This window comes from Lepidochelys kempii, chromosome 4 (genome assembly GCF_965140265.1).
Source record: "Lepidochelys kempii isolate rLepKem1 chromosome 4, rLepKem1.hap2, whole genome shotgun sequence".
Lineage (NCBI taxonomy): Eukaryota > Metazoa > Chordata > Testudines > Cheloniidae > Lepidochelys > Lepidochelys kempii.
This window is the reverse complement of record NC_133259.1, coordinates 85,691,815-85,707,948: the sequence shown is the minus strand read 5'-3', so window position 1 is coordinate 85,707,948 and position 16,134 is coordinate 85,691,815. Positions and strand designations below refer to the sequence as shown.

Here is a 16,134-nt window from a genome sequence, read left to right as displayed (position 1 = left end):
CAGACTTCATCTTTTAGCTTCAATGAATGTAGCACAGGGAAATCATATTTTCTATGCTGCTGTTAGTTCATCTCTTACATTTTTATTGAGCATTACTAGCTAGAGCACATCATCCAAAACTGGTATATCTTTTGAAATAGAAATACGATATTTCCTACCTGTAAACTTTTTAATTCAGATCTTACAATTTGAACGATGCCCTGTTTTGAGTAAATGTGGCAAAGGGTAGGTTTCTTTTTAATCTGTTCTGTTTGTTTCTCTTAGGAAAGAACTCCAGTAGTTCCCCCATGTAAGCAAAACAGCAAATATTTATTTTGGCAGGAAAATTATTTTTATTGATTTGTTCATCTGCATGCTTGTGATGAACAGAATTGTAAATCTGTCAAGAACCTATCCTTAAGACCGGTGGCTCTAAATCACAGAACACTATTTTGTAGGCATGAACATTTCCTTTTGTTTTCAGGACTTAATAGGGTGAAAATAAATTTGATATTTTAAATTACTGATTCAGGATTTGTGGTGGTAGAAACATCTTTCAGTATTTACTCTTCAAAATTACTAGCTGTAAACTTTATTCCCCACCCATGCAAAGTAAAAGACTCCAGATCCCAACTACTGTATATCCTGGGCTAAATTCTGTGCTAATTTACACCTCATGCAACTTCCCTTATTGTAGAGGTTGAACCTGATGGAGTTACACTGGATGTAAATCAGTGCAGGATTTTGGCTGTTATTGATTGGCAGTCATAAAGCCCAAATATTTTTGTTTGGCAAATAAAAATGTAAGGAAAATTAACAGAGGTATTTTGAATTAGGGCTGTGTACTTTCTTCTTTCCCAGACTATAGAACCTAGATGAATTTCAGCATAAACTGGATAGGTGGCTACCCTATTTATTTACACTGCTGGAAAAGGCCGGACAGCCAGAGGCCTCTGTTCTGAGACATTATTCTTGGAAGTATGGCTATAGAAAGCTAGAATATAAGCTCTCCTTCATGAGTGTGCCTCCATAGAGCCCTGTTGTTGAAGTGTACCTGAGGCCATAGAATCTTTATTACAGCATACCATTTGGGGGCACAGGTGTGTGCTTCCATCAGCCTTTTGACTGAGAATATAAACAGCTCTGCCCCACCTAACATTCGACAGTTCCTCTCTACCTTGAAAAGCCAAGTGATAGTGGGGAAGTTGGGGTGATCAATATGGCTTTATGAAGGTAAGCCTATTTGGAGAACTGGAGTTCTGAAAGGTAGGTAACCCCTTTTATACCTTCATTAGTACACCTCCATAGAATCCCACTGCTGAAAATCAGCTAACAGTCTGCTTCTCAATGGGGAGAGCTGAGGAGCCCTGTTAGTTAAATAATGGTGGAAATACCACACTCCTAAACTGCTGAATTGGGAGTGACAGTATTAATACTATTTGTTCATACATCTCAAAGCACTTTACAAAGGAAAGCCAATATCTTCTCCGTTTTAGGGATGGGGAAACTAAGACTTACCCAAGGTCACATAGCAGGTCAGGTCAGTGGCAGAGTCCAGAATAGAATCCATATCTTCCGACTTCAGTCTTGTGCCCTCTGCACTGCATTATGTTGGCTGAAAAAGACAGGGACTGAGCTCCTTTAAACTGTCAAGGGCACATTCTGTAAATTCTGGAGGAGTGACCTCAGGTCCATGGAACAGTGCAGGCAGTGCACACTGTAATCCAATTAACTTCCCTATGAAGAAAACTAGAGAGCATGAGGAGCTGCAGGCAGGTCCCAATGGGGCTGGGAGAAAGAAAACAAAATACTGGATGCTGGCAGAAATACAGAATTTCATGACATCTTTAAAAACTGCCAGATGCTATGGTCATGGACTCTGTCTCTTAAGTGGGCTTGAGTGGGATCAGTTGGATATTCACATCTGAGCTATTGCTTTAAGCTCTTTGCAGACTTAGGGCTGCTCTACACTGGAAATTTACATCCGCATAGCTACATCTCTCCAGGGAAATTCTCACCCCTTAGATACATAACTATGCCGACCTAACCCCCGGTACAGAGAGCACTAGGTAGATGGGAAGAATTCTTCTGTCAACCTAGCTACTGCCTCCTGGGAAGGTGGATTAACTACAACATTTGAAGAGTAGGCATAGCCCTAGGCAAGTGACACTGCATCAGTTCACACTCAGTCTTGAAAACATTTATTTCCACAACTGCTAGCAATGCTTTTTTTAATGAAAGTTCAAATTCTGGAACACTATTATGCAGAATAGCATGGATGCCATAGCAAACTACAGACATGGAGTTGAAGAACAGGTGGGCGCTGATTGTAGTGGTCACTAAGAGCACTGCCTAATAAACAGACTTGTATGGGCAGAATTATTTGACTGCTGTTGTACGTCTTTTGAAGGAATGCTCATTTGTAATGACTGTTAATTACCACACATGCTCAATGAAAATAAATGCATATTACAAATACAAAACTACATTAAAAAGGACATTAAAGATGCAAAGTCAAGCACTTAAAAGTTAGAAAATGCCAGAATTAAAGTTGCATATGCAGTCTTCATTCACCCACCTTGTGAATGCACATGCATTATAATACAGTCTTTAATTACAAAATCACATAATATTTTTTTACATAAGGACCACTGCCTCCATCAGTAGAGCCTTGCGGGGATATAAATCAGTATCCACAAAACCGCAGGGCTTTCCGGGAACCTCAGTGGCTAAAGGAGCAGAACTTAGGGCTGCCATGCCCAGGACGCAGCGCCCCACGCCGGCAGCTCCTCTGGCATGACTGTACTGCCCCCAAGCAGGAGACACAGACAGCTGCATGGAAGGGACGGGGGCAGGGTTGTGAGCGGTACAGCCATGCCAGAGGAACTGCCGGTGCGGGGTGCTGTCTCCTGGGAGTGATGGCCCCACGTTCAACTCCTTTTGCCACTGCAGTTCCATGGATACCAATTTATATCCGCGGATATAAATGTGTATCTGCGCAGGCCTCTATCCATCAGTTTACAGGATGGATGGTGCTCAATTAATGAGCAATTATTCAATATTTTGTTTTCTCTTTGTTCAGTGTATCGACCAAGGCATTATTTACGACACGCTATTCAAACCCGACTTTGGAGACGGTTTTAAGTGTTAAGTACTTCATGGGCTTTTCTGTGGTGCTCATCTGTGTAGCATCTGAGTGCTTCACAAATCTTCACTTATCTTCAACACCACTGTGAGATGAGGGGATGGTGTTATCTCTGTTTTACAGTGGGGGATGAGGCACAGAGTGATTGTTTAAAAGTATCCACTAATTTTGGGTGCCTAATCTGAGACACTTAGGACCTGATTTTTCAGAGTACTTAGCATTATGTAACCTTTTACATGTTCAAAGCACAGTAACAATTGACTTCAATTGCAGGGTTCAGAACTTCTGCAGATCAGACACAAAGGCATCAAGTCAGGTGCTCATAAAATGAGGAACACACAAGTAGTGATCAACTGTGAAAAGACTGAGTTAAGTGATTTGTCCAGCATCACACAGCAACTCTGTGGCCAGAGGCAGTGATAGAATCAAATTCCCCAGAAAAGCATTCAGCTTCCTTAACCATTAGACCATCTTTTCTCTTCGTGCACTGAGAAGTGTGTTGCCTGTCTCATTCACTACGCATCTTCCAACTTATGCCACAAATGAGGCAGGGGTCCTATGAACATCCTTCTTTACTACACAATTGTGACTGATCCCCAGAGCAGGTCCTTCCTGTACACTGAAAGAGGTTGGGGTTCTGTGAAAAAACTAGTATGTGATCATGTAATTTAATAGATTGTTTCATAATGCATTCACACCAGGGACTGAATTAAGGTTCACAGACATCCTTATTTCTGGCATTTCCTAACTTTTGAGTGCTTGACTTTGGGACCTTAATAATGTACTTTTAGCATAGCTTTTTGTGTAATTTCCTAGATTTAAAAAAAACAACAAACAAACAGAAAAATAAATCCATGTGGTATCAAATAGACACCAACATGGTTCAGCAGCAGGATTAGAATGTTTAGATCCACTGCACAGACATTGGCACTTTAGCTAACAGAGTAACTGACGGCAATAGTAGGTTGTCATCCTCTACGTGGAGCAATAATGCAAGATGAGATACTTCACTAGTGGGTTTCACAAATATTTACTGAATGGTGAAACTCGGGAATTTAGGTTCTGTTTCAGGCTCTGAAGGGGAGTGTGCTCTACTGGGCACAGACTTTTTTGATCATTTGCCCCAAGCTTGACTTCATTTGCTCCATCCTTTCCAATCTGTTCCTGTCCCCATCTTGCCTCTTCCCCATCCTTTGGGTTCTCAACTCTGTTCTATTCTTCTCATCTAGCCAGTCTCAGTCTGCACTCCTCAGAATTCCCATCTCAAGCCCAGTTCACTGACTCTCCTCACTTCTCACCTGATCTGCTTTTCTCCCTGCTCCTATCTCCAGTCGCACTCCCTCACACCTGCCCCCCACATTCCCCCTTCCTCGTTGGCTCCCAATCCTAGTCAGTCTCCTTCGCTAAATTTCTTGTCCAATATTTTGATCAGCCAATCCAAGTTCTCCTCCTACACTACAGCTCTTATCTTATCTGTTGTCCCTTCCCCTACTTCTTCCTCCCCACCCACACTCTAATGGTTCCCAGTCTGTCTCCCCCACTTCCGCAGCTCCTCATCTTATCTCAGTCTTGCTCTCCCCACCCAGTTCTCCTTCCTGTCTCCTTGCCCTGGCAGTCCCAATCTTTGCACTCTATCCTGGCTCCCAGTTGCCCCACCACCACGCCATCTCCTAGTCCTAATTTTTCTCTCCCCACCCCTGCCAACCTCCACTCCTAGTCTTGCCTCAGGATCCTTATCCTAATCTATGCCTCTGCCTTTTTGGTCTGCCACTTGTCCTCTCTGCTTCTGAATTAGGTAAGTTTCCCCCTCCACACTGCCAGCATGGGCAAATTGAGAACACGAGAGAGACAGTCTGCCTTCACTCAGTTCTGATACCCAGCCTCAGCCCACTCTTCAACAGCTCTGCAATTGCAGGGAAAATCATGCTCAGTCAGGTTCTGGAGCAAGCTCTATGCCAACTGATTCTTCAGGGAGTATAGCTGCAAATCTTTAATAAATCTAATGAGCATGTGAAAACTCTAATTTTTCAGAGGCTTATAATTTGGCTAAATTTAGGTGAATTATTCACAGGATTGGTATAATGCACATTCTTGACATAAGGGTCACTGCCTGCCAAATTTCACATCCCTTCTCCAAAGCATGGAGATGCTAGAGCTTCTCAAAAGAGATTACCAGAATTTTTCAACATGGGGGGAAAATGTGTTTTGTTCATAGGCTCATTCTCAGAAGCGGCTGAACTGTTTTGGCTAATTTTTCCAAGACATCAGCCTGAGACAGACACATGCAATGGGAAATTTCAGCCTGAATGGTAAAGTTTAGAAAAGTTATAAGCAACTGAAAACGGGGTCTTATAGGAAATGTTGGGCAAACTTAATAATAGGCTGTGATGCTGTTGTATTAATTTAGATGGAACATAGAGTCCCAAAGATGGCATAACCCAGTTATTCACTGTCCAACATTAAATAGTGTTAAATAAGGTTCAGGGTTTAGTATACAGAAACCTCAGCCTGCTTAGTACCATGGGAAACACCATTAAAATCGTTTTAACCTTTTATTAAAGATAAAGAAAAGGAGGACAAACAGTTAAAGCATTTGAAATGTAAAGTATTAAATAAGGCTTTCATTTTAACAGTATTTCTTGTTCCCTTTCCCTTTAGCTGGAGAGAGTTTTTAATAGGACAAAACCCTTGTTTGACAGTCTCTTAGGTGGTTTCAAAGATGGCAATAACTCAATAACTGTCCTTTTGGGGGAAAAGAGAAGTTAGTTGCAATGGCCTGGAGCTGTTGTTGATAAAGTCCGATCCCATTTCCTCCCAGGTGATGTTTGGGATTCAGCTGGAGCCAGTGGAGGTGGTGATGTCATCTGGATGCCTTTCTGGCCTGTTCTGGATAGGACATCTCTCAGGATCAGGATGATGAAGGCCTGGAGTCTCAGGAGTTTGTGAGGGTGGCAGCTATGATGGCGAAGCTTGCTCCAATAGCCTGTTTTTCTCCCCAAAGTATTTTTTTAAGGAGTCACAAAGGAACGATGGGTGAAATAGCCCGTCCCTTCATTACTTTGTCCACCAATTAGGCCTAGTTTCCGACAGACCAATTCTGGTTCACTGATTTCTGGTTCCACATTTTTGTTGTTTACCAAGTATGATCTTTACACAGTTCTTAAATGAGCTCATTAGACTTTGTGGTTTGATTAATTGAGTTTTTCTGTCTCCTTTTTGTACCTTTTCCCGTCAACATTTGTTATTGTAGGTTATTGTAACATCTCATGAACTTTCACATACTTTTTACAGTTGAGCTCACAATTAGGGTAAATTTTTAAGACCAATTATTACAACAGTACCAATCCTGTCTACAATAAAATACCAATGCTTATTAGTAAGTATAACTTAAGTGCAGTGGAAATATTGTAGACACTTGTAAGGATATCCTCTCTTTTTTTTTCTTCCGCTTTTACTTAAACTAATTATTGTGTTATGAAAAGATATAGCTGCTTTTCTGACCCTTCCAGCTCCATTTTTCTTTTAATTTGAGTTATGAATGACTGTGATTGCCCTGCTGTGACTTGACTGTTACATAACAAATATAACATAATACTATACTCTGAGTTTTTTCTTTGTGCAGTTGTGTGAAACAATCTTACTTGTAATGGAAATTGATGACATGTGTTGTATGCTAAGAAGGCCATACAAGTGTCTCTTCCTCTACAGATACCTGTACAATAGTGTTGTACTCACCAGAATTTGAAATAAAATGTTTTCCTGAAGTAGTAACTTACAAGTCTACTTTAATCAGTTTAATTTTTTTCAACCAAATTAAATTATGTTTGTAAAAAATCTTTAACTCAATTGCTGTTAAAGGTAGATCGAATGAGGGTCAAATTCTTCTATTGGGTATGTTCAAACAAGGGCAGAATTTAGCCCCATGGTGCTTGTATTTAACATGCCTCCTCCTTGTATTTGATTACAGAATCTGTTAGCGGAAAAGGTGGAACAGCTTATGGAATGGAGCTCAAGGCGCTCAGTCATCCGCATGAATGGAGACAAATTCAGAAGATTTGTGAAGGCCCCACCTCGTAACTACTCTGTGATTGTAATGTTCACAGCTCTCCAGCCACAGAGACAATGTTCTGTTTGCAGGTAATTTATACCCTATGAAACAAATTCTTCTGCTCTTCTTTCCCCCTTCTTCCCCACAATGCTCAATTAACTATGTTTTAATTGACGTCCGGTATAAGTGTTGTTGTTCTAGCTTAGATAAATAAATACCTCTCTGTCTTGTGGGTGCTTTCCATAGTATGTTCCTTCTGTGGTACATCTTATAATTTCTACCTGTGATACATTTTCTACCTCTGATACATCTTATGAATTTTGTCAATTATCTTATTAATTTTCACAATTTAAGAGCTTCTACTTAAATTAATAATTGATGTAAGGCTCTCTTTTCCTTCTTTAAAACAATCTTTTTTATTCCCAGTAAGTGTCTGTTGCCAGTTAGCCTTTGTGATGGTTCTTGAGCACCCAGGACTGTGAGTCACCTTGCTTCCCCCTGCCTTCAGCGTAAGGGAGTCTTTCTTGTGATAGCTAGGTGTCAGCTCCCTAACACCACCAGCCTTTCAGCCTCTCAAGTGCTCTCCTCTGGGCTATGCCATCACTAACTTTGCCTTGCAGTTTAACAATAGATACACCCCCATTTCTAAATCCCTTTGAATCGTTACCCCGTGATATCAAGCCCCTAACACTGGCTACTCAGATAAATTCCAGATCCTCTGCCTCCAAAAGGGCAGGGTAGCCTCATTTACCAGTTTTACCTTAAACCCCCACTCCTGTAAACCGTGCAGCACTTGTGAGCACTAATGATAAAACAAAAGTAGGTTTATTTAAGAAAGAATAAATATTAAAGTAGGAACAAGAGAGAGCAGTGGAAACAACAGGTTGCAATACAAAACAAAATCACAAAACATGAATCTGGTTCTACACTTCCCAGTAGTTACTTTTCCTATGTAATAAAGTAGATTCCGCCCCCCTGTCCAAGTTCGGTCTGTTGCAGGGCTGGCTGGTTTCACAAGAGCCAGGAAACATTAATGAAAGCCCCACATTCCTTTAGGGGTTTCCTCAGTGAATGGATTAAGACTGCATCTACCTACCCTTTAAAAAGAATGAGGAGTACTTATGGCACCTTAGAGACTAACAAATTTATTTGAGCATAAGCTTTCGTGGGCTAAAACCCACTTCATCAGATGCATGCAGTGGAAAATGGAGTAGGAAGATTATATATATATCTCACACACACACACACACACACACACACACACACACACACACACACACACACACAGAGAACATGAAAAAATGGGTGTTGCCATACCCACTATAATGAGCGTGATCAGGTAAGATGAGCTATTATCAGCAGGAGAAAAAACACCTTTTGTAGTGATAATCAGGATGGCCCATTTCCAACAGTTGACAAGAAGGTGTGAGTAACAATAGGGGGAAAAATAAGCCTGGGGAAATAGTTTTACTTTGTGTAATGACCCATCCACTCCCAGTCTTTTTTCAAGCATAATTTAATGGTGCCCAGTTTGTAAATTAATTCCAATTCAGCAGTTTCTTGTTGGAGTCTGTTTTTGAAGTTTTTTTGTTGAAGAATTGCGACTTTTAGGTCTGAAATTGAGTGACCAGGGAGATTAAAGTGTTCATAGAATCATAGAATATCAGGGTTGCAAGGGACCTCAGGAGGTCAACTAGTCCAACCCCCTGCTCAAAGCAGGACCAATCCCCAACTAAATCATCCCAGCCAGGGCTTTGTCAACCCTGACCTTAAAAACCTCAAAGGCAGGAGATTCCACCACGTCCCTAGGTAACGCATTACAGTGCTTCACCACCCTCCTAGTGAAAACATTTTTCCGAATATCCAACCTAAACCTCCCCTACTGCAACTTGAGACCATTACTCCTTGTTCTGTCATCAGCTACCACTGAGAACAGTCTAGATCCATCCTCTTTGGAACCCCCTTTCAGGTAGTTGAAAGCAGCTATCAAATCCCCCCTCATTCTTCTCTTCCGCAGACTAAACAATCCCAGTTCCCTCAGCCTCTCCTCATAAGTCATGTGTTCCAGTCCCCTAATCATTTTTGTTGTCCTCCGCTGGATGCTTTCCAATTTTTCCACATCCTTCTTGTAGTGTGGGGCCCAAAACTGGACAAAGTACTCCTGGTGAGGCCTCACCTGATGTCGAATAGAGGGGAACGATCACGTCCCTCGATATGCTGGCAATGCCCCTACTTATACATCCCAAAATGCCGTTAGACTTCTTGGCAACAAGGGCACACTGTTGACTCATATTCAGCTTCTTGTCCACTGTCACCCCTAAGTCCTTTTCTGCAGAACTGCTGCCTAGCCATTCGGTCCCTAATCTGTAGTGGAGCATGGGATTCTTCCTTCCTAAGTGCAGAACTCTGCACTTGTCCTTGTTGAACCTCATCAGATTTCTTTTGGCCCAATCCTCTAATTTGTCTAGGTCCCTCTGTAGCCTATCACTACCCTACAGCGTATCTACCACTCCTCCCAGTTTAGTGTCATGTGCAAACTTGCTGAGGGTGCAATCCATACCATCCTCCAGATCATTAATGAAGATATTGAACAAAACTGGCCCGAGGACCGACCCTTGGGGCACTCCACTTGACACCGGCTGCCAAGTAGACATGGAGCTATTGATCACTACCCATTGAGCCCGACCATGTAGCCAGCTTTCTATCCACCTCTTAGTGCATTCATCCATCCCATACTTCTTTAACTTGCTGGCAAGAGTACTGTGGGAGACCGTATCAAAAGCTTTTCTAAAGTCAACATATATCACGCCCACTGCTTCTCTCATATCAACAGAGCCAGTTATCTCATTAAAGAAGGCAATTAGGTTGGTCAGGCATGACTTGCCCTTGGTGAATCCATGCTGACTCTTCCTGATCACCTTCCTCTCCTCCAAGTGCTTCAAAATTGTTTCCTTGAGGACCTACTCCATGATTTTTCCAGGGACTGAGGTGAGGCTGATTGGCCTGTAGTTCCCTGGATCCTCCTCCTTCCCTTTTTTAAAGATGGGCACTACATTAGCCTTTTTTCCAGTTGTCTGGGACTTCCCCCGGTCACCATGAGTTTTCAGAGATAATGGCCAGTGGCTCTGCAATCACATCCGCCAACTCCTTTAGCACTCTCGGATGCAGCGCATCTGGCCCCATGGACTTGTGCACATCCAGCTTTTCGAAATAGTCCCAAACCACTTCTTTCTCCACAGAGGGCTAGTCACCTCCTCCCCATGCTGTGCTGCCCAGTGCAGTAGTCTGGGAGCTGACCTTGTTCATGAAGACAGAGGAAAAAAAAAATCATTGAGTACATTAGCTTTTTCCACATCCTCTGTCACTAGGTTGCCTCCCTCATTCAGTAAGGGGCCCACACTTTCCTTGACTTTCTTCTTGTTGCTAACATACCTGAAGAAACTCTTCTTGTTCCTCTTAACATCTCTTGCTAGCTGCAACTTCAAGTGTGCTTTGGCCTTCCTGATTTCACTCCTGCATGCCTGAGTAATATTTTTGTACTCCTCCCTGGTCATTTGTCCAATCTTCCACTTCTTGTAAGCTTCTTTTTTGTGTTTAAGATCAGCAAGGATTTCACTGTTAAGGCAAGCTGGTCACCTGCCATATTTACTATTCTTTCTACACATCAGGATGGTTTGTCCCAGTAACTTCAATACGGATTCTTTAAAATACAGCCAGCTCTCCTGGACTACTTTCCCCCTCATGTTATTCTCCCAGGGGATCCTGCCCATCAGTTCCCTGAGGGAGTCAAAGTCTGCTTTCCTGAAGTCCAGGGTCTGTATTCTGCCGCTCTCCTTTCTTCCTTGTGTCAGGATCCTGAACTCAACCATCTCATGGTCACTCCCTCCCAGGTTCCCATCCACTTTTGCTTCCCCTACTAATTCTTCCCTGTTTGTGAGCAGCAGGTTGAGAAGAGCTCTGCCCCTAGTTGGTTCCTCCAGTACCTGCACCAGGAAATTGTTCCCTACACTTTCCAAAAACTTCTTGGATTGTCTGTGCACTGCTTTATTGCTCTCCCGGCAGATATCAGGGTGATTGAAGTCTCCCATGAGAAGCAGGGTCTGTGATCTAGTAACTTCTGTTAGTTGCCAGAAGAAAGCTTCATCCACCTCATCCCCTTGGTCTGGTGGCCTATAGCAGTCTCCCACCATGACATTACCCATGTTGCTCATATGTCTAAACTTCTCCGACTCATTTTTGAATGTTATAATTCTTGACGTCTGATTTAAATTGAAATGGACACAAATCAGACGTCAAGAATTATAACATTCAAAAACCAGTCAGAGAACACTTTGACCTCCCTGGTCACTCGATTACAGACGTAGAAGTGGCAATTCTTCAACAAAAAAACTTCAGAAACAGACTCTAATGAGAAACTGCTGAATTGGAATTAATTTGCAAACTGGACACCATTAAATTAGACTTGAATAAAAACTGGGAGTGGATGTGTCATTACACAAAGTAAAACTATTTCCCCAGGCTTATTCCCCCCCTACTGTTACTCTCACCTTCTTGTCAACTGTTGGAAATGGGCCATCCTGATTATCACTACAAAAGGTTTTTTTTCTCCTGCTGATAATAGCTCACCTTAATGATCACTGTTGTTATAGTGGGTATGGCAACACCCATTTTTTCATGTTCTCTGTGTTTATATATATCTTCCTACTCCATTTTCCACTGCATGCATCCGATGAAGTGGGTTTTAGTCCACGAAAGCTTATGCCCAAACAAATTTGTTAGTCTCTAAGGTGCCACAAGTACTCCTCGTTCTTTTTGCTGATACAGACTAACATGGCTACCACTCTGATACCTACCATTTGTTATTCTGAAACAGAATTTTGTCTCTATTCATAGCCAGGGCAATCTCTTGCCAGCTATAATGTCCATTTTTCCTGCCAAGTGGTTCAGATAATTTGCAGTTGTCTTTGATGGTTTCCCATTGACTGTTCTGAGATGTGGCAAGGGTAGACAATAGGACCTTGCATTACCTCACTGGAGGATTTAGAGAGAGGTGACAGTTCCCTCTTGCTTGAATGAGTCATCTCCGAGGCACATTACCTCCTGGTGACTAATTTCTTCTCCAAGGCCATAAAGCATATTTTCAGTATAAATACATTAAATATTACCCATACATATATCTCACAATGGTTAAGAATCTTGACAAATTGAGAGCTTTCTGTAGATACCTTACGAGTTACTGTTTATGAATAAATATCCTGTAAAGCATGTGTTTGTTGCATTGAGTTAGTCATCTCCCAGGTGAAAATTGTTTGCAAATAACAGGGGCCTTTTGCTGACAGCTAGTTATGTTACAAGCACTCCTAGCTATCTTCGAAACACCAGTGACTTCCTGAGGAAACTACAATCCATCGGTGATCTTCCTGAAAACACCATCCTAGCCACTATGGACGTAGAAGCCCTCTATATCAACATTCCACACAAAGATGGACTAGAAGCCATCAGGAACAGTACCCCCAATAATGTCAGGGCAAACCTGGTGGCTGAACATTGTGACTTTATCCTCACCCATAACTATTTCACATTTGGGGAGAATGTATACCTTCAAATCAGCGGCACTGCTATGGGTACCCGCATGGCCCCACAGAATGCCAACATTTTTATGGCTGACTTAGAACAACGCTTTCTCAGCTCTCGTCCCCTAATGCCCCTACTCTACTTGTGCTACATTGATGACATCTTCATCATCTGGACCCATGGAATAGGAGCCCTTGAGGAATTCCACCATGATTTCAACAATTTCCATCCCACCATCAACCTCAGCCTGGACCAGTCTGCACAAGAGATCCACTTCCTGGACACTACGGTGCTAATAAGCAATGGTCACATAAACACCACCCTATACCAGAAACCCACTGACCACTATACTTACCTACATGCATCCAGCTTTCATCCAGACCACACCACACGATCCATTGTCTACAGACAAGCTCTACGATACAACCGCATTTTCTCCAACCCCTCAGACAGAGACAAACACCTACAAGATCTCTATCAAGCGTTCTTACAACTACAATACTCGCCTGCTGAAGTAAAGAAACAGATTGACAGAGCCAGAAGAGTACCCAGAAGTTACCTACTACAGGACAGGCCCAACAAAGAAAATAACAGAACGCCACTAGCCATCACCTTCAGCCCCCAACTAAAACCTCTCCAGTGCATCATCAAGGATTTACAACCGATCCTGAAGGATCATCCATCACTCTCACAGATCTTGGGAGACAGGCCAGTCCTTGCTTACAGACAGCCCCCCAACCTGAAGCAAATACTCACCAGCAACCACACACCACACAACAAAACCACTAACCCAGGAACCTATCCTTGCAACAGAGCCCGTTGCCAATTGTGTCCACATATCTATTCAGGGGACACCATCGCAGGGCCTAATCACATCAGCCACACTATCAGAGGCTCATTCACCTGCACATCTACCAATGTGATATATGCCATCATGTGCCAGCAATGCCCCTCTGCCATGTACATTGGCCAAACCGGACAGTCTCTACGTAAAAGAATAAATGGACACAAATCAGACGTCAAGAATTATAACATTAAAAAACCAGTCGGAGAACACTTCAATCTCTCTGGTCACTCGATTACAGATCTAAAAGTGGCAGTTCTTCAACAAAAAAATTTCAAAAACAGACTCCAATGAGAGACTGCTGAATTGGAATTAATTTGCAAACTGTACACCATTAAATTAGACTTGGATAAAGACTGGGAGTGGATGTGTCATTACACAAAGTAAAACTATTTCCCCAGGCTTATTCCCCCCCTACTGTTACTCTCACCTTCTTGTCAACTGTTGGAAATGGGCCATCCTGATTATCACTACAAAAGGTTTTTTTTCTCCTGCTGATAATAGCTCATCTTACCTGATCACTGTTGTTATAGTGGGTATGGCAACACCCATTTGTTCATGTTCTCTGTGTTTATATATATCTTCCTACTCCATTTTCCACTGCATGCATCCGATGAAGTGGGTTTTAGTCTACGAAAGCTTATGCCCAAACAAATTTGTTAGTCTCTAAGGTGCCACAAGTACTCTCGTTATAGTGTGTATGGTAACCCATTGTTTCATGTTCTCTGTGTATATAAAATCTCCCCACTGTATTTTCCAATGCATGGATCTGATGAAGTGAGCTGTAGCTCACGAAAGCTTATGCTCAAATAAATTTGTTAGTCTCTAAGATGCCACAAGTACTCTTTTTCTTTTTGCGGATACAGACTAACATGGCTGCTCCTCTGAAACCTGTTATTTTGACATGGTGATTGACTAGATCCACCGAAATTTTCTCGGATTCATGGTCAATGGATCCCACTACGAATTCACAGTATTGCTTTTTGGTCTGTCAGCTGCTCCTTGCGTATTCATTAAATGCATGAATGTATTAGCAGCATTGCTTTGAATGTCAGGAATCCATGTGTTCCCTTATCTGGTTGACTAGCTAGTGAGAGGGTTGTCCAGGTACTAGGTACTTTCCAGTGTAGCCACTATTCTGTCCACTTTTGATGTTCTGGGGCTTCTATTAAATACAGAAAACTCTACTGTGACTCCTGTTCAAATCACAGAATTCATTGGGGCAGTCCTGGACCTTACAAAGGGCAGGGCTTTTTTGCCAGAGCGGAGGTTCCAAACAATGTGACTCATTGCTTTAGATCCGAAGGTCCACTCTGTCATTATGGTTCAGAACTTCCTCAAGCATCTAAGAGACATGGTGGTGTGCACTTACACCGTGCAGCATGCCAGACTGCACCTGAGAAAGCTACAGGGATGGCTAGCCTCAGTGTATTCACCAGCCTGTCATCAAACAGCCATGGTGGTTCAAGTACCATCTCAGGCCCTGTCCTCCCTGGACTGGTGCATAGAATCTAAAAATATTTGTGAGGGAATTCCCTTTGCCCCTCCACAACAATCACTCAGTCTATTTGCAGAGGCATCAGATTTAGATTTGGAAGCTCACTTCGGTTCCCACCAGACTCAATGACTTTGGTCACCCCAGGATCTATCTGTCTAGCTTCGGGCCATCCATTTAGCTTACATGGCGTTCCTTCTGCATAGTGCAGTGGAATTGGTTGGTGCTCAGAGACAATACAACAGCCATATTCTGTTTAAACAAGCAAGACGGGGGCGGGGACAAGTGAAAAATAATGCCAGGATGCAATCCTCCTCTGGAATTTCTGGATTGCCAGTTTCATCACCCTGAAAGTGGCTTACATTCTGGGAGTTCAAAACACTCTGGTGGACTGCCTTAGCAGGTCGTTCGCAGGTCACCATGAGTGGTGTCTTTGCCTGGACATTTCTAGTCCATTTTCCAGTAGTGGGGAACTCCCCAAGTGGACCTGTTTGCAACAACAGCAAACGGAAAATGTTGCCTCTTTTGTTCCTGAGCAGGCCACAACCTGGGTTCACTGACAGATGCTTTCCACCTAATCTCATCAAAAGGACTGTTGTACGCCTTCCCTGCAGTTCCACTCCTGCCCAAGGTCTTGTCCAAAGTCAAGGAAGGCTCCTTCACCTTATTCCAATAGCTCCAGAGTGGATCCATTAATATGGGTTTTGGACTCTACTTATATGTCCTGGGGTGCTCTACTCAGTGCTGGAGCGCCTCCTTCTGGCCAGGTCTGGGGATTAGCTCTGCCAAGCCGACATCCCTTCATGCAGTTGCACTCCATCACTCTCTCATTCTCTTTCTCGGGATTCAACTGCACCTGCTTCATGGCTTGGCCGTCTGGCCAGGTCACTGTAGTTTTCCCCTTCTTGGAAAATCATAGAATCATAGCATCATAGAATATCAGGGTTGGAAGGGACCTCAGGAGGTCATCTAGTCCAACCCCCTGCTCAAAAGCAGGACCCATCCCCAATTAAATCATCCCAGCCAGGGCTTTGTCAAGCCTGACCTTA

General features: G+C 42.8%; 1 protein-coding gene across 5 annotated transcripts in view; it reads left to right on the top strand.

Moving 5' to 3' along the window:
- TUSC3 (tumor suppressor candidate 3) overlaps positions 1-16,134 on the top strand; it is a 282,774-nt gene that overhangs the window by 93,465 nt on the left and 173,175 nt on the right. For all 5 annotated transcript variants that reach the window (XR_012158658.1, XM_073341948.1, XM_073341946.1 and 2 more), the window contains one exon: positions 7,092-7,261. Coding sequence is in view for 4 of the 5 variants with exons in the window: in XM_073341948.1 (XP_073198049.1) it covers positions 7,092-7,261 (170 nt within the window). In the remaining variant the exon portion in view is untranslated. The remainder of the gene's footprint in view (positions 1-7,091; positions 7,262-16,134) is intronic.